Source organism: Athene noctua, chromosome 1 (assembly GCF_965140245.1).
Source record: "Athene noctua chromosome 1, bAthNoc1.hap1.1, whole genome shotgun sequence".
In the NCBI taxonomy this organism is placed as follows: Eukaryota; Metazoa; Chordata; class Aves; order Strigiformes; family Strigidae; genus Athene; species Athene noctua.
In genome coordinates this window covers 190326350-190343606 of record NC_134037.1, presented here as the reverse complement: position 1 = coordinate 190343606, position 17257 = coordinate 190326350, and the positions used below count along the sequence as shown (strand labels likewise).

Below are 17257 nucleotides of genomic sequence, written 5' to 3'. Positions count from 1 at the left end.
TGGGGCAAACAAGGACTACACAGAGAAGAGAAGCAACTTGTCTCAGGCATTATCTTCCTTGTGCACTAATATGCTCAGCTTGTCAAATGAAACTGCTTGTAAATGAGCACTGAACCACACACTCAGTTCTGGCTCTTCCTTGCCAAGGCAGGAAAGCCCGAGGGCTGCCTGAGCATGTAAGCAGTGCCAGCCAGATGCACATTGTCTCCTCACCTCCCATACAGGACAGGAATATCTGTCTGCCTATGGGACGGAGATGGTCAGCGCACCACACATCAACTTTGAGGGAATTACAGAGTTTCTCTCAAAAACAGTAGATTACTTTTCCCTAAAGTCAAATATTGTTATTCTTCCAAAAAGGAATTATGCAACATCTGTAAATAAATATTTTAATCTATTTTACAAACTATAGACTATTGAATAAATACAAAAAATTTCATCATTCCATACAAATGCACTTCTTTTATTTGAAAGGTAGTTTAGTGATTAAATATTTTTAGCACAAAACTAAGCTGACTTCCTGGAAACAAGACCCAGTGAAACATAGATGTATAGCAGACCTGCTGCAGACTGTCCCTTCTCTTCTGCAAGTGTTGACCATAAGTAACCACTACTCAAAGTCCTCTTCGTAGTCATAGTCATCCAAGTCTACATCAGCCAGATGGGAAGGCATTTCAAAAAACGGTCTTTTTTCCATTTGATACTTTAGGACGTTGGCCTTCTGATGGTCTACAGGATTCAGTTCTGCTTCATACCTAGGAGCAGGGGGGGGGGAAAAAAAAAAAAAAAAAAAAAAAGGAGTCGAGCTATGTCAGGTAGTACCTTAAAGTTAGAACACTAACAAATAACTTCCAGTATTCCATATTTACAGTGAAGAAACATTTAAGCAGCAGCAGGAGGCTTCTGTAACAATTACTTAAATTTAAGCTAGCTTAGTCTCCCATCACACGCAGAACTTACTGGTGAGATACGCAGCTTTACTGAAAGGATTCAAAGCACATACCACTGTAGTAGACTACTCATAAGTTAGAAATGGTCAAATGCAAGATTTAAGTACTTGACAGAAACCCCTCAAGTTCTTGTCAAGAAAGCTGAAATTAGGCTCAATTAGGAAGAACAACCTACACCTGCAGTAGATACAACAAAAGAGAAAGAATACTGAATTGGGAGTCTTATTAAAACATGCATGAGCACAAGGAAGCAATAGCAACCATGCATTTAAAGCAGGTGCTAGAAAGTAAAAGCCAATTGTTTAACCAGAAATTACTGATAACCACCTGCTGCTGATGAAAATGAACAGATGGATAATGAAATGTAATGTTTAACTAACTCAAGCCAGTGAAGGCTGATATTTAAAAACGATCAGCTTCTGCACTGTTTAGGTAGGATCATCTGTAATTGATAGCTGTTTAAAAAAATTAAATGTAAATCCCCCTGGAGATTTATGACATCAGATTAAAGAACCAACTGTTTCCTGGGCTACACTGGCTTGGGTTCACACACATCTTCAAGTACTACTGAATCTCACCTCAGCACCTGATTATTTCCATCCACTTAACAAGACTAGGCAAAGAACAAGTTTAGATACTGCAGTACCCACTCTTCAAATGTGACTTTATAATGGCATTTTGTGGTGATTAGGAGTATTCTTTCAGAGAAAGACATGGGGCAAAGGAGTTAAATACTAAGTATCCACTAGGAGCAGTAAACCAGAGAAGCATTAATAGCAGAGGTGGGAGAAAGAACTTTTTCAATTGTGAATGCAATTCTGTTGAAACACTTCATAGATACACTATTAAACCAGCTTCACCACCATTTTCAGCAAAAGAAAACTAATGAAATAAAGATGCCTTGATAACATCAGGTAAAGATTAAGCAGTAAAAATAACTCCTGGTTTTCTTTCCTTTTTTTGTTACTTTATCCCTCCCACAGGTATTAAAGCCTCAGTTATGTGAGCATCAATCAGTGCTTTGGCAGCAAACAGAATACCTTGGGTTTCTCCCACAAGTTCACCACCAGTTTGAACAGAAAACAAGTTACCCTAGGAGTTACTTTACTGAGTTACACGCTTGAAAACAAGGATTTGGAAGAAAGATGCATATGTTATTCTACCATACCAACAGTTTTGGCTCACCACCTGTAATTTATAGCCTTCTACACCATTAATTTCATCTTTTTGAGTAGGATTTTTTTTCCCTTCTTAAACAGAAACATCCTGAAGGCACCTTTTGGATTTGTTTATTGCATAGTGATACAGAGAGGTGACAGTAGCTTTTCCAGTCATTAAAAATGGCAGCATGAGGATAGCTCAGATACTATTTGTAGGTTCCATCCATCCTATACTCACAAGATTGTTATTCAAGCATTATTGGACCAAAATAAAATCCCACTCTCTTCCAAAGCTTTGGTGACCTCATGGAATATCACTTTTACTCCTTTCCAAGATGCTTAAGTTAAGGAAGTTTAGAAATGCTGTCCCGATTTTACACAGCTGGGCACTGAAGTTAACTTCTCACAGTATTAGAGAGTCTATTACTACTTCCCAGCACACAGGTTTTTATAAAAATATAACCATACAGCTGCAACACCTCTGAAGTCCTTTTTTCTCTCCTCCCATTTCTAAAGATCATGTGACTGTAAAGAAAACAGCCTATTTCTAGATTTCTGTATACTGCTCCCAGGTTTCAGATCAACTGTTTTAATAGGGATGTCAGGAAAATATTTACCATAGAGGTAATAAAAAAATTCATACTAGATTGTCAAACAGTCACTTCAGTTTGGGCAGGCATCACAACACTAAGTACAGTATGTGATTTTAAGGAAATTTTTGTACACTGCAGTAAAACACTGGTAATAAATTTTTTTATGTTTTTGTTCATTAAACTCTCCAAACAGCAGCAAGGAAGCTTTTAGTAGTCTTGTGTTTCAACTTCAGCAATAGAAAATAAGCTTCATTTTACAGTACAACTGTAGAAAACATTCAGACAGTTCTACTTTGGTATTAAGTTTTGAAGACACTTTTTGCTGACCTTCACTTTTAGAAAGCATTCGAACTTTAAGTCAGATTTAACAATGCCTCCCTGAGCCAGGTCAGAATAATTTTCTTCTCTCTAGATTTTCATCTATTTGCTTACAACTTAGATTCTGTTGCTTATTTGACATACCATTTGGAAGGTATCCTAACCTTGCTCTTTATTAAAAAATTTCAATTCAGCAGTTTCAATGGAACAGTCTTCACTAGCTTCTGATATAAGCAGAAATCAGTAAGATGAAGCGTACTACTTGTCTCTATTTAGCCAGTCCAAATACATCTTACATGTGGTTGTATGATACCTGAAACACTTCAAGTTATGAAGCAGTAGGTAAGGGAGACAATGAGCATTACAGTCTATATATACTCCAGGGAGACAAAGCCACAAAACTTCAGGGAACACTGGGATAAAAACCCATCTGTGTGGAGGGCCAAAAGTTAAGCTATGGTCTGCGCATCCAACCTAACCAGGGATACAGAAAGTAATTAAAATGCATTATTTTTTGGGGCTGTGCTTCCACAATATACAATATTTTGCTTTAATTGTCACTTTTTGGTTTTGCTGCTTTGTGGTTTGGTGGTTTTTTTTTGTTTTTGTTTTTGTTTTGTTTTGTTTTTTTTTTTTTACAAGATCTGTGACAATCTGCTAATGCCAGAAACAGAGGCAACCTATAACCAAAGAGTCACTTGAGTTTACAAACATGAGGCTCAAAAGAAATGAGAAACTGTATATTTCAAACATCTTCTCCATATCCCAGTGTACTCTACTATGTTAATCTTACAACTACTCCCTGGTTTTCCTTAAGGAGGGTATTTACATAGTGAAGGTGCATTTTTTCAAGTTGTAGGATTATTAGGATTCTGCTTTACCTACCGTGAATTCCCCAATATTCTCTGACTTACTGTAACTGCATGGACATAAAAGATTGTGCTTAGATCATAGAGAGAACAAATTTCATGGAGGTACCTGAAACACTGTCTAAGACCTGTTAGAAGTTTACTGAAGAGTGAAAATTTATGCTAAATTTTAAAATATAATACAAAAATTTAACCCGAGAAACATTTGTATTTTAGTTTCTATTTTGTCCGCTTTCTGCATAAAGCCACAGAATGATGGTTTCAGGTACACCTGGAATACATTTTTTGTGGAAAAGAACAGAAGTGATGTGACCCCAAGCATACCGGCTATGAATTTTGCAGCTTCTATCTTCACCAAGAGCAGACATCTTGGGGGCAGGTGGCATTATGGGAGTGGGAAATACATAAAAATAGTCTAAACAGTAATCACAGAAGCGTGCTTAGCTCTGAGAAACAGCTACAGTCAACAAGCTTGTGACTGAATCAGAATAAAAGCACCTTGAGGCCATTTATATCCCATCTGCACTTGAGTGAAATTGTGCCTAAACATTAGACCATTACAAAATTACACCTGTCTACAACAGCCCAGCACAATTTAAAGCTTTTAATCAGAGGGGCAGAATAACCTGACTTCCTGACATGCAGGTCCCTTACTACTAATGTCAAAAGAATATTTTGCCTCCAATGAGTTTCAGTTCGCAGTGATACTGCATACAATCTCAGGACAAAATGCTAGATCAACAGTTGAAATCCTTCCTGGCAATCTAGCTCAGGATTAGCTTTTACAGACCCTATAGTATTCTTCTGAACCCTAAGCATACCTTAACTGACAAAAGAATAGTTTTTCAGGGTATTCCACAACAAAGCCGTAAGAGGCTTTAAGAGCTATAAAACAGAATAATGGGATCCTAATGGAATCCAGGAAATCTGCATTTAACTATCAACTCTCAGATCAGCATCAGACAGATTTAGTCAAAAACCACCTGAATTTTGAAAGTTTGTATCTGAATATGGGCAAAATGGGCTTACCACTTGGATTCTAGGAGGTCACAACAGTAGCAGAATTTTAAAACAGGAAGGTGGAGACACACAGCTATAATGATGGAAGTAAACAGGCAGACCAGCAGAAAGAGAAAACAAGGCTAAAACAATTAAGGTGTAAAACATTTGAGAAAGTGGTTCTAGTTATGATTCAAGATGTTCAGCTTTAACAGTACCTCAAGGCTATTCATTTATCTCAAGCCTGGGCTCTCAGGTTGACCTGCTGATGCACTGGCTTCCTACATTATATTAAGGGGGCCCCTCAGAGGCTGAGATAATGGCATACACTGTGGGGGCTAGGTTGCTCCTCATAGGATCAGACCAAGTCTACCAGTAACTCTTTAAAATTTTGACTCCTGATGGTTTAAACATTTAATTTTAGAAGGGAATTCTAAAACAGAGGGTCAAAAATCTGAATCCTTCTCTAGCTCATGAGAATCCCACTGGTTTTGTCAGCTGAGTTATTTATAACATTTTACAGCCAGCAAGACTGTAGGTGTTCTTTCCTCTGATCGACTGAAGTTAAGCTATTATACTCAGCATTACAGTGTTTCAAGCAAGTGTCAAAAATGTACATACTTATTCTATACCTTCCCCAAACTTGGCTGATAACCTTAAGAGATTAAACAAGATAAACATTGAATGTTTAATGTTGCTTAACTCACAGTAACAAAGTTTTTGTATTTTGTTTACAGCTGAAGCTTTTTCAAATCTTGTTTCCCCCCTAAGATTTGAAGTAGGACCTCTTCTTTAACAAAACCAATGTGATCTAACTGTCCAGGAGTATTTAATTCAAGATACAAGCGATGATCTTCCTCCCTCACTGAGCGCATGGCTCAACACACAAACAGCAACATTCTACAAAAATAACATCAAGGATGAGAGCGGTGGTGAGGGTCTACATTCATAGAGGATTTGTATCAACCCTCCTGCTATGTTCTTACCCGTCATTCCACTGGTCACTTGCTGCCTCTTCTGCTACCAAGATGTCGTACTCTTCAGCAGCATACTTCTCCCAGTCAGAGACCTCTTGGCTTTCACCTTCACCATCCTAAACAATCACATTGCAAGTTATGCAAAAAATGTATTAATCGTTAAGCACATTGCTAAACAGATAAAGCTTCATACTCACCCGCAACATAGAAAACTGATCCTTCTGTTCATGGTCAAGGTATTTTTCAATGTTGAAAAAAGTATCAAAAAACACATTTGTCAACTTACATCGCTTTAAATCATGCAGAGTAATTTTTCCTGTAAAGAAGATTATGAGAAGGTATTCAGAGTTGAAATTATCCTTCCTCCAAAAAAGAAGAATGCTATTCAAAATTTAAGTCATCATTGCACTTAAACATTTGTCACTGATGCAATAGGAGAGTAGTGAACAGACAAAATACAAGCTTAGAGAAGTGTCCTTCAAAGTGGACAAAATGTTACCGATTTCTTACTTGCTGTAGCTGTCATTCTACTGTCCTTCAATATGCTGCAGCGAGATGCAGTCTGCCTTGCTTAGGTATTAAAAATAATTTAAGCTAATTGTTTAAGCTTCCTCAAAAGCTAGAAGTCTCCAGTGAGCTTGCCATTCCTTCCCAAGAAGTGCTTGGGTAGCAAGTAGGAATCTCCTCTGGCAGTGGCCCTTTCTCTTCCCTGACTTGAAAAGACAAACATGACAGATGACAGTGTGACTGTGCTTCATACAAACGAATTCTTCATAGAGACTAGTTTGTCACACTCGTCCAGCCTGATCAATATTTACTGCTTGAGAGGAAAGCTAAATGCTCAGAGGTGGTTTTGTTTGTTTGTTTTTTATAAAGAGACACTTTAAGGACTCAAATCAATGGATCTATTAAGTGTTAGAAGTATTTGTCAGGTTGCTCAGAAATGTTACCTTATTTCAAAGCTGAATATCAAGCTTCTGCAGAAAGACTAAAAAATACCAGATATACAGGGAAAGACAGATGACTATCCTTAAAATTCTGCTTTATTGATTCACCTTAAATATGGCTGGCCTTCTGTTGTCAATCAAAGAGGGGCTAACTGCAGATGTTATGGAAGAGTTCAATAAAAGCCAGACTTAGAACAGTATTTCCTCAGCATATTGTCCCAGCCTCTAACAAAGTATAACTCAAGGACATCAGAGGGAAGCAAAATAAGAATCCCATTTGGAAATGGTTGCCACACTTGTGTCTGTTGCCATCTGAAGTGCCTTAACGTATTCTGTCTGGCTTATAGCTGATGCTCCAGAACGACACAAATCCCTCATGACACCTGTGTCATATCTGTCAGACCCACACAGATGTCTGATGTACTGGGCCATCTCAAGTGGCAGCAACTCTCCACAACCAAGCAACTGATTTGAAGCCTAGTTATATAAGCTCCCAATTTAAGTTAGACACCTATATTTGGTTTGTTGATTAGCTCTCCAGTTTCCATTTATTGCAATGGGAGCTCAGACACCTAACACATGTAGAGGCCTACCATTGCCATTGAAAACCAACAAAAAAAAGAAATTAAGGTAATTAATTCAGATCTCCACAAATTAAAGAATTTGCTTTTTGGCACACAGAACATCCTGTAGCGAACTGTATCACAGTTTAGCCATAAATGTATGAAAGCATCATCTTTTGTTTCAAATCTATCAAGTGAAGTGTCATTTTATGCTGCTAATTTTTGTATTGGGAAAGCAGAAGATTTTTTTAAATCCACCTTTTAAGCGTCACTCAGTGTTCATAAAAAACATCAACGCTTCACAACTGGCTTTCATTTTTGTTGCCCTAAATAACTCATCTTTGTTGCGTTTCACAGCCTGCTTTTATCATCTTCATGATATAGAACAGATACATCAATCTTGTTTTATTTGAAATGCAGAACAGAAACATTATTGAAAATGTCTGCCTTTCAGAAGCATAAGGTAAAGACTAGAAGGGAACCCCGAAGTTTGGGAGGCTATTGTAGGCAACCATACAACACAAACGTGTTCCTTGGTGCTTGTTTCACCTCACTGTAAATGCTCCTCACCCCTCTATGCATTATACAATGTTGGTCTAAGACCTTATTCCACTGATGTCTAGGAATGAGCTTTTGGACAAAACATATTTAATACTCCTTTTTAATTTACAATTTTTATCTGCCTTTAGAAATGTGTTTTCACCTAGAAAATCCATTTTAACTTGGTTTAAATAAAATATGAAGCTTTATGTTCTGGTTTTAGCTACTTCAATTCCCTTAGCATGCAAAAAAACATGTCTCAATAAAAGACAACTGCCTTTTAAAAATTAAATTTCTTGTAATTTAAATATTCTTAATACTAGAAAAGGTGGGCAATAAGCACCACTCAATTGATTCTCTAAGCATAATTATACAGACGGTAAACAGAACCATCATATTACACACACTTGAAATTCAAGTAGGAAAAATTCAGTGTTTCATCTAGAAGTGTCTAAATGTGAAACACTAGCACATATTACATTCGCTAAACAAAAGCATTTAAAAAGACAGTCAACAATCTCAATTAAATGTGTACTGGAACAGGTAAGGGGCAAGTGAGCAGAACAGTCAAGAGCTTTTCTTGAGAGCATCACCTTAGGCAGATAGTGACAAGATTTCATTTCAGACTAAACATGGCTACAAGCCCAAAATAAAAGCCTACAAGGGATTTTAAAGCAGCACATTAAAATTTAGTATGAAAATGAATGCCTGCCTGCTGTTGGAAGACCATTCAATTGATAAGCTCTAACAGATTTTAGAGAAAAGACAACTTAAAGGCATATACTTTGTATAACCAGCTGAGTGCTCTTAAGGGTACACCAACTCCTAATCCAGAGAAACAGAAGTTAGAGATGGAAAAGGATTTTACTACCTTCATATTGTGGCTTCACAAGATCCAGCATCTGGCACAAACAGTCTTCAAATGGCAAAGGTTCTATGGCCATGTTATCTAACTTTTGGCACTGTTCTTCATAAAAATACTCCAATTCGTACATAGATAAAGCACCATCCCCATCAAGATCCATGCAGCGAAACCAGTATTCAATGCTGAAATTCAGTAATTATGAGCAAAGAACTGTTTGTACAAACTTATTACAGAGTGTTAAGAATTTATATTGCCTGTTTTCAAGGCTACGCTACTTACAGATGCAAAACTAGACTCAAGACTACACTCCATAATGCCACAGGAAGTCATTAAAAAACACCTACTGTGGTAAGAGTTTCTGGTATTTGCCATGCCAAGCATTACTGCATTTGCAAACACGCTTGTAGATGGGTGAGGGAGGAGATGACTAAGACACATGGCTTTACATAAAAACAAGGGAGACAAAAATTTGAATTGTGCATCAAAACCTGTTCTTTTCTTGTACTGAACAAGTCATCACAACACATTTCTTGTTAATATCCTACAGCTAATGCTAGCCATGTAGTTTCCCAGTCATTGGCATCATGAAACAACTGCAAATTCCTTTATCCTAAGTAGGCCACACACAGCATATACCATTTAATCAGCCTCTTATAAGTCGTTAAAATAGACTTTCACAGCAGCAGCAACAGGAGACACTGATAAATAAGAACGATGCTACAAACTGGGCCAGTTTTACACATGTTTTTATCATTTAGCTTCTTCCTTTACAGTTCCAGCTGAACATCAGTGGTACCTATTTAAAGACTGGAAAACCAGTAAAGTCAGACTTTATTTCTGTTAAAACAAATTCATTCTTACCTAGTTGGTGTCTTCTTGTCCTCTTCAGATATCAAAAACCAGACAAAATCAGCATAGCTAATTTTTCCATCTTTTTGTGCCTTCCTACCTCTTGAAGACCAATGAGGGAAAAGATAAAAAAATATTTTAAAACACCTAGCTCCTACTAACCAAAATTAAAGAATTATTCTCCTCAGTGCTATTATCTCTTAAAAGGTACAGTGTTTCTAAGGTGACTTGTTACAGACTACATTGATCATTCAGGATAAGGAGCTTGTCTGCTCTGTTCAGTTTCTACTGCAATGGGTAAAGAGGAAGGTAGCAGCTGGAAGAAGGCAGCACTCTGTGCAGAAGTACTTACAGCTTTCCTCCCTGGGCAGCAATACCACTGTTTAATTGTTAACAGAAGAGGTATCTCAATTTTAAAAAATATATTATATACAAGGACAATTTCTATTCAGGTAGAAGTGATGAAAACTTAAAGCTGTACAGAATTCCACTAGCTAAATGGGTTGTAATAGAAGTATGAAGATAAAAAATGAAATAAAAACATTCATGTGGCAAGAATATAGTTGTCTGTTTCTACTCTTACACCACAGAACACAGCATCCAAATATTTTCTGAAGACATATGGTCAACCTTTCTAGTAAAAGGTCAGGTAGACAGTTCCTAGACATTACATTTCATTCCTAAAAATCTTTTTGCTGTTTTATCCTCAAGATGTCTATAAAAATACAATTTATGCTTTGTCTTGTCCAAAAAAGGAGTAAGTTCTAGACATATGCCTCCCAAGTGTCATTTCACTAATTTCAGCTTTTGTCATGTCATTTCTGTCTATCAGTCACTTTCTGGCTACAGAAATTATGCTAGCAAAATGTTTCAAAAGTGAGGTAAAAGCCATAGCTATGTGAGAATAAGTGGGAACAATGAAGAACGACTGTCAAAAATATGAATTAACTCAACTAGAGGCATTTTTGTAAGTTTGTTGATGCAATAAGCATTGATTTTACCAGTAGTACTGAAAAGCCCAATTCTCTTTGAAAATTTTACAGTTTGGAAGGATGGAAAAGCAACAGTGCCAAGATTTCTTCCCTTGCTCATTCACATCCCTGCTAAACCATACCATACGCTATGGCAAGAGTTCGTTCAGGTAAAGAAAGGAGAGTAAAGAACTTGGACTGAGCCAAAGGTTCCAAGAGCAGTCCAGTACTACTAGAGTTTAAACTATAATACTAAATCTTGAAATTCACTGTTCCATTTCAAGGGGAAGGCATTTTTTCTGGCAATGTCACACTTATTTTAACAAGCAAATATATAAATATTAAATTGGAATTAGTTTAGCATACAAAATAAGTACCTTGTTACCGCTCCTGAGAAGATCCTCTCTATCATCCTATTTGATATTGCTGTGAAAAAAGGTTTTAAATAGTATCAATTATATATGTTATTTTTTGTCTAGTTGAAGAGTTTATTAGAATCCTCTTATATATACACACATCTGTAAGAAAGATCAAGCGTAGTGCTCATTAATCCCTTTGAGTTCTCTTGGAGAAGATCACTTAACACAAAGTCTCCAAAGCAAAGCCAGAACCAGCCAGCTTTGAATTCAGACCTGATGCAGAAATAGCAGAAAAATACAAGTAATGATATTGCCTGTTGAGTAAAATAGCATTTACCAGTTCTTTGACAAGTAAATCATATTTTCAAGTGCCATTACAACTTATATGACCTTGGTTTTGGCAATGAGCCAAACCAGAATTGGCACATTAATACATAATGAGCATACCTAACTGATTCTGACACAAGTCTATTTCTGACATGGTCCTGATCCATGCTTCTAATTTTGAAACCATTTCAGGGATTTTTGAGACATGTCTTAACTGAGCACTACTTCTGTAAGCGATATTCAATTTATCCTGAAGAATTTGTGGGTGGTACTCAAAGCAGTACATGATACCATTCTTACAGAAGAATTTCTTCTTATTATTCTAGCTCTGAAATATTTTTTCATCACTGTAGAAATACTGCTAATCCAAGCAGATGATTAACCATTCAAACAGTTCATCTGTTTTACGTACTCATGGTGATGTTATCACCATATTATTCTAATAAGGACACTAGTCCCTGCTTAATATTTATCCCCAGAACTGCAGGATAGTCAATTTGTTTCAGACATATATGCTGCTGCTTCTTATCTACTTTTGAAACACTGGAGTTGTTCAAACTTCGAGCTACATACTTCAATACTTTGCTTACTACATTAAGTGTTTTATCCAGCCTAATTTTAGGCCAGTGACCATATGCAAGAAAGGAATTATGAAACCAGATTATCTCATTTTGACATGCAAAAAATAGAAGTTTAAGACTAAAGATGGGTTATCATATCCATTTAATTCTCTTATTCAGTCTAGTTTTCATTCAGCAGCAGCTGTTAAGCTTTAACCAATATTCCATGTTTTAAAGGATGTAAAACTATATTGCAAGTGGCACAGTATCAGTTCTGCTTCCTTTCTATAGTGTACTAACTCAGTAGTGCAACCTCTCAAATGAAAGCAGCTTTCCTTTCTCAGTGACCTAAAGTGTAGTCAGACTTTGGTGGGCAAGTTTTCAGAAGCAATCAATCAGAATTGTGCTTATTCTTTTTAATGCGGGGAGGTATTCCATAATCACTTTGTGTTTAAGTAAGCTTTTCAGTCCTGAAAGGAATACTTTTAGGATGACAATGGACACACAGCATCCAAAAACATCCAACAGTTCCACACAAGCTACAAGAATATTTAAAATAGGTACAAGTGTGCAAGACTACAGAATCACAGTCACTGTATATTGTGAATATAGGAAATGTAAAGATGCTAAATAGTATTAAACCAAAGCGTACTGCAGCTGAGCTAACAAAACTTTAAAATAAGCAAAGTACCTGAATGTATGTTTGCCTTTTTCTGATCTTTCTGTACCTTGTCATAAGAGCCATACTACTTGAATAATATCAGCAAAATGGATTGTTTCCAAGATAACCCAAAACCACCAAATGGAGCAGTTTGATTTTTTTCATATCAAGGCTGCACACTTAAAAACTTATTTCCTTCTCTAGTTTGCCAAAAGCACAACTCAGATTCAGAATTTTCCTCAAATTTGGTATTGCTAGACACAAAGCAGTGCCACAGATGACTTGTCCTGCTTTATTTCACTGGTCAGCAGGATCAGCTATACCAACAGACTCATGAACACTGGCCCTGGCTGTTAACCACTTCCTCAGTTGAAAGTTTACAGGTCATTTAATACATGTAAACAAAGGTGCTTTATTTGTCATACCATGATCATTATGGCGAGCTAAATCCTTCCGATCAATATAGAGGTCATGGTCTGTATCCAGCTCCCAAAATTTGCAATAGATAACATAAAAATGTTCATATGAGAAGTACTCTGTCAGCTGGTTAATATCAGCTTCCTCTTCCAATAATGCCACATTCTATTATCAGAAGGATAAATAGAACACATTAAAGAATTTGTAAGACATTTGTCAAATGATCTGAGTTCTCATAACCAAGCCAATATCTAATGCTACTTCAGGGGAACATTTTTTTTTATCTTCAGAGACAGTGCACACCATGCAGCATCACAGCAAAGACTGAACGCACAAAGTAGAAAACTAATGTGTCCATAGAAGAATAAGGAGATCAGCCAGACTTCTGCTAATCACACATGTATTTATACCACTCTAGATAAAAAGATGACATTTAAACATATCGTAGTGTATGAGAATTAATGCAATTGAGCTTCACCAGTTTTTGGAAAAGGAAGAAATGCTACTTAAATTACTCCCTTAAGCATTTAGTTAATGCTGTTTTAAAACTTACAGAAACATCTGTCTTGCAAAATTTTAGATATTATGTACCTGCAAAAAGTTGCTTTTCCTGAGCTCGTTACAAGTTATTTTCCCAGACCAGGACCTATTTACTGTATAAAATATTCTCTGTATAACCTGCAAGAAACAGAAAATGGAAAGGTGACCTTAGATATGCTAACTAAATACCCTCCCAAGCATTTGTCAAATATAAGTCTTCACAGAATCATCTAGGTTGGAAGAGACCTTGAAGATCCTCTAGTTCAACCATTAACTTCAAGCCATCATATTTTGTGACATTTACGACTAGGTAACACATTTCAATTACTCAATCTAGGTAAAGCTTTAGATATGAAGGGTCAAAACTAGTACAATCGCTTCAATGCATTGAACTTGATTTTGTTCTATATTTTACTTCACCAGCTGCATAAAGTATACAGCAACAGACTGCAGGAACCACATGAGCCACTTTAGAAAGAAACCAAAGCACTCCTTACCCGGATGCATTACAGAACTCCATCTCTCCCCTACTTCTGTTGTTCCAATTACTTAGTCGATGCTTCTCTCCTGTCATATTACCAAACCATTTTGAAGTCTGTATCTAAACTAATCTTGATAAGTCTTATTTCAATGCCGCAGTACCCATATCTTGCACACTGAAGTTGAAGAATACTTGTATGCTATCCAGAATACATCTACTGGCAACTTCACTGCCTCACAGTCTTCCAGATCTACAGGATATCATCTAATAAACCTTTATTAATGTATCTCATTACTTAAAATTGAAACACCTATATTTACATAAGAATATTTTACTTCATAAATGAAGTTACAGAAATAGAATTGGGTCTGTTTAAGGAACAGAGTACAGAGGAATGTTGCTACTTCTGAAGTCTGCAAATACAACAAATCAACATTTAACATAAATACTTCCTGCAGGTGCAGAGGGAATGTTTTTCCCCATTTAATTTTATTCTATTTAAAGTTACTTGGAGAAAGCCTGTTAATAGTATTAAGAGTACCTAAATGTTTTCTAATTGAAGAACAAAAATCCATGCAAGAAAGATGACTAGTTCTTGTGCCATGACCGATATTGGAACCAGAAACAAATCCATTAAGTTGAGTATCCAACACTTTTTAAAAATCAGTTTTACATATACATTATTTTGGTAAACTCACCCATTCAGCATAATTTGGTTAGCTTTAGTTTACAAGCATAAGACTTCAAAATGTTTTTTTCTGTTTCTTAACTGAATTCAGTATTCACTTCAATTAGTTTGACCTAAATCAACCTGATATACATTTCAAGTCAGTCATTGACCCCTTAACAAAAGGGGATAAAAAATCTAAACGTATTACAAACTGTAACTGCTTGACTAGAGACTGATTATACCTGCTAATTAGCAAGACCAAGTATTGCATGTGCAACATTTCATTTGCCACACAGTAGTTGCTACCTAGAAGAACCATCTCTTTAGGAATCCTTTTCCCTTCAAATCAAACCTCTTCCAAATTAAAGACTTTAAGTTTTTATCACTTCAAATTTTAATTGCAGTAAATCAATAGTTTAAACAAACCAATCATTTCTGTATTACAAATAGAAGAGTAATTTATTCACTAAATTTTAAAGCTTAAAACTGTAGCATGCAGCAAGCTCTGCAGCTCTTTCTTTGAACAAGAACAGCTGGTTCAATAAATCCAGAAAGGAGAATAGAGTAGCCTACTTCTGAAACTTAATTAGCTCAGTTCTAATTGTGAGTTTAGGAAAGGCCCATTTTTGGCTTATACTACAAAGCAATTTTTTCTAAAAAGGTTTTGCCTTCGCTTTGCAACTTAATCCATCTGCATGTCATTATCTCATCTGTTATACATTTAACTGGTCTAAAAATAAAACCAAAATTGAATGTTTGCTAAAGACAACTGGGAGCAGACTTAAAAACGGTCTTCTAAAGTGAATTGAAGCAGAGTATAAGCAAATTGTCAGGGTATTGCCTTCTTCGCTATGCTGCACAGTGGTTTGTCAGAAAGGAGAGGAAATGGTGCAATATAGAGATTACAATTTCAAGAATTCATAGTTTGGATATATAGACAGCATACTTGCAGATTAAATGTAGTATTGCACTTGTCCGGGCAAATGTTTTTAATATATTTCAACTTTATCTTGAACATATGTACCTAACATTATTATTAGGCTGACCAACCAATCTATATCCTAGCAGACAGAACTGACTGCTGCCATGACTGAACAATACTTAGAAGACACCTGCTTCACTAGACACGTATGTGATATATTTATGCATATTTATATATACATGTATGTAGATACAAACAGATACAGCAGAAAAATGGACCAGTTACATGTTAAATGAAAGTTTGCATGAACAGATATTAAGTTTTCAACTGCAATGCTTACAAAATCCTTTAGATGAAGCTTCACTGAGCAAGGTAAACTACTTTGAATACAGGTATGAAATGCCTCACATCATTTTAGAAAAAAAATATAATCTATAAATACTTTGCGGGATAGAATTTTAGAAGACTACTGAGCAACAGTTACTCCATCCTAAAATAGAACAAGAAAGAGCAGATAGTCCTGCCATTTCTTGATTTTCAGACACAGCATTACAAATATTCTTGCTATATTCATAACAATATTAGTTTACTTCCAGAATTTTTGATTAAAGGTAGACTTCTGTTGAAGACCACACTAAATTTTGTTAGAAAAGTATTGCCAGCACTAACTTACTCAATACTGATAGACTCAGGCCTACTCAAGATGTTCCTCCAAAGAAAAGTAACTGGAAGTTGTCAGGACTTTTCCCTCCTATGGTCCTTCAGGACAGGCAGCAAGCTTTCACAATTTTAAGCAGTGCAGGCTTTGATACAACCCAGAATCCATTAAGAAAATTACTCACAGGCAGAACATTTCCTCCAGTCACATCTGACTAGAAAGTTCTGGGAGCTCATGTAATCATTATAACAAGAAGCAAAGTAAAAAGGATATGAAGAATCAAACCCAAATGCTTTCAAAAAAGCTTCCACAGTTTTGGTCTGGGTCAAACTATAAGCTGCATGAAAGATGATCAACTCTGCATGTTGTTTGCTGGAGAATATTCATTAAGCTACTTTTCACATGCACAAAGAAAGTGAACTGAATGTTATTTTGAAGAATTTTAATTTTGATGCTTCAGTGGAAACAGCTCTCCTGTTTACAGCTGAAAAAATTTAATGTAATTGATTTTTCCCTTGTGTACAGAAAGAATACTTCAGTCACATTACCCTAGGAAAAGAGAAATGGAACTTTTTATGCATAAAACCTGCTTAGAAAGAAAAATCCCCAGAGAGGAAAGTGGCAAACAGCTTCAGAATTACCATTATTTTACTTAATAGTGAACATAATCATGCTAATATAGACCTTTCATTCAAAATTCCATTTAATTAAACCCAGAGTAAGGTCAAGATTCTAAGGAGTACAGTCTATAGACACAAGCAAGTGTTTAGACAACAGTCCGCTCTTCGTTTAATATTCATTAACTTATCCTACACCATTACAGCTCAATGTTTCTCTCATTAGGATTAAGTTCAGCAATTTCTTATAAATGTTAAGAAAAACTATGATGCTTAAGAAATTGAGTCTTCCTTCATAAGATTTCTAGTTATGTAGAAATGAAAACAGCATACTCAACTTCAAGGGACAAATATGCTTATACATATTGACTAATCTTATTAATTTTGATTTTCCTACTTCATAACAAAAAGTAGCTTTTCCAAATAATAATAAAAAAAATCACT

General features: G+C 36.0%; 1 protein-coding gene across 2 annotated transcripts in view; it reads right to left on the bottom strand.

Moving 5' to 3' along the window:
- Positions 1–605: 605 nt before the first annotated feature.
- Positions 606–17257, bottom strand: part of PPP2R3B (protein phosphatase 2 regulatory subunit B''beta) — a 53049-nt gene continuing 36397 nt past the window's right edge. For both annotated transcript variants that reach the window (XM_074908040.1, XM_074908048.1), the window contains 8 exons: positions 13517–13603; positions 12934–13090; positions 10979–11027; positions 9643–9732; positions 8788–8963; positions 6064–6182; positions 5876–5982; positions 606–755 (listed from right to left, as the gene is read on the bottom strand). In XM_074908040.1, the coding sequence (XP_074764141.1) occupies positions 611–755; positions 5876–5982; positions 6064–6182; positions 8788–8963; positions 9643–9732; positions 10979–11027; positions 12934–13090; positions 13517–13603 (930 nt within the window). In that variant the 3' untranslated portion in view covers positions 606–610. The remainder of the gene's footprint in view (positions 756–5875; positions 5983–6063; positions 6183–8787; positions 8964–9642; positions 9733–10978; positions 11028–12933; positions 13091–13516; positions 13604–17257) is intronic.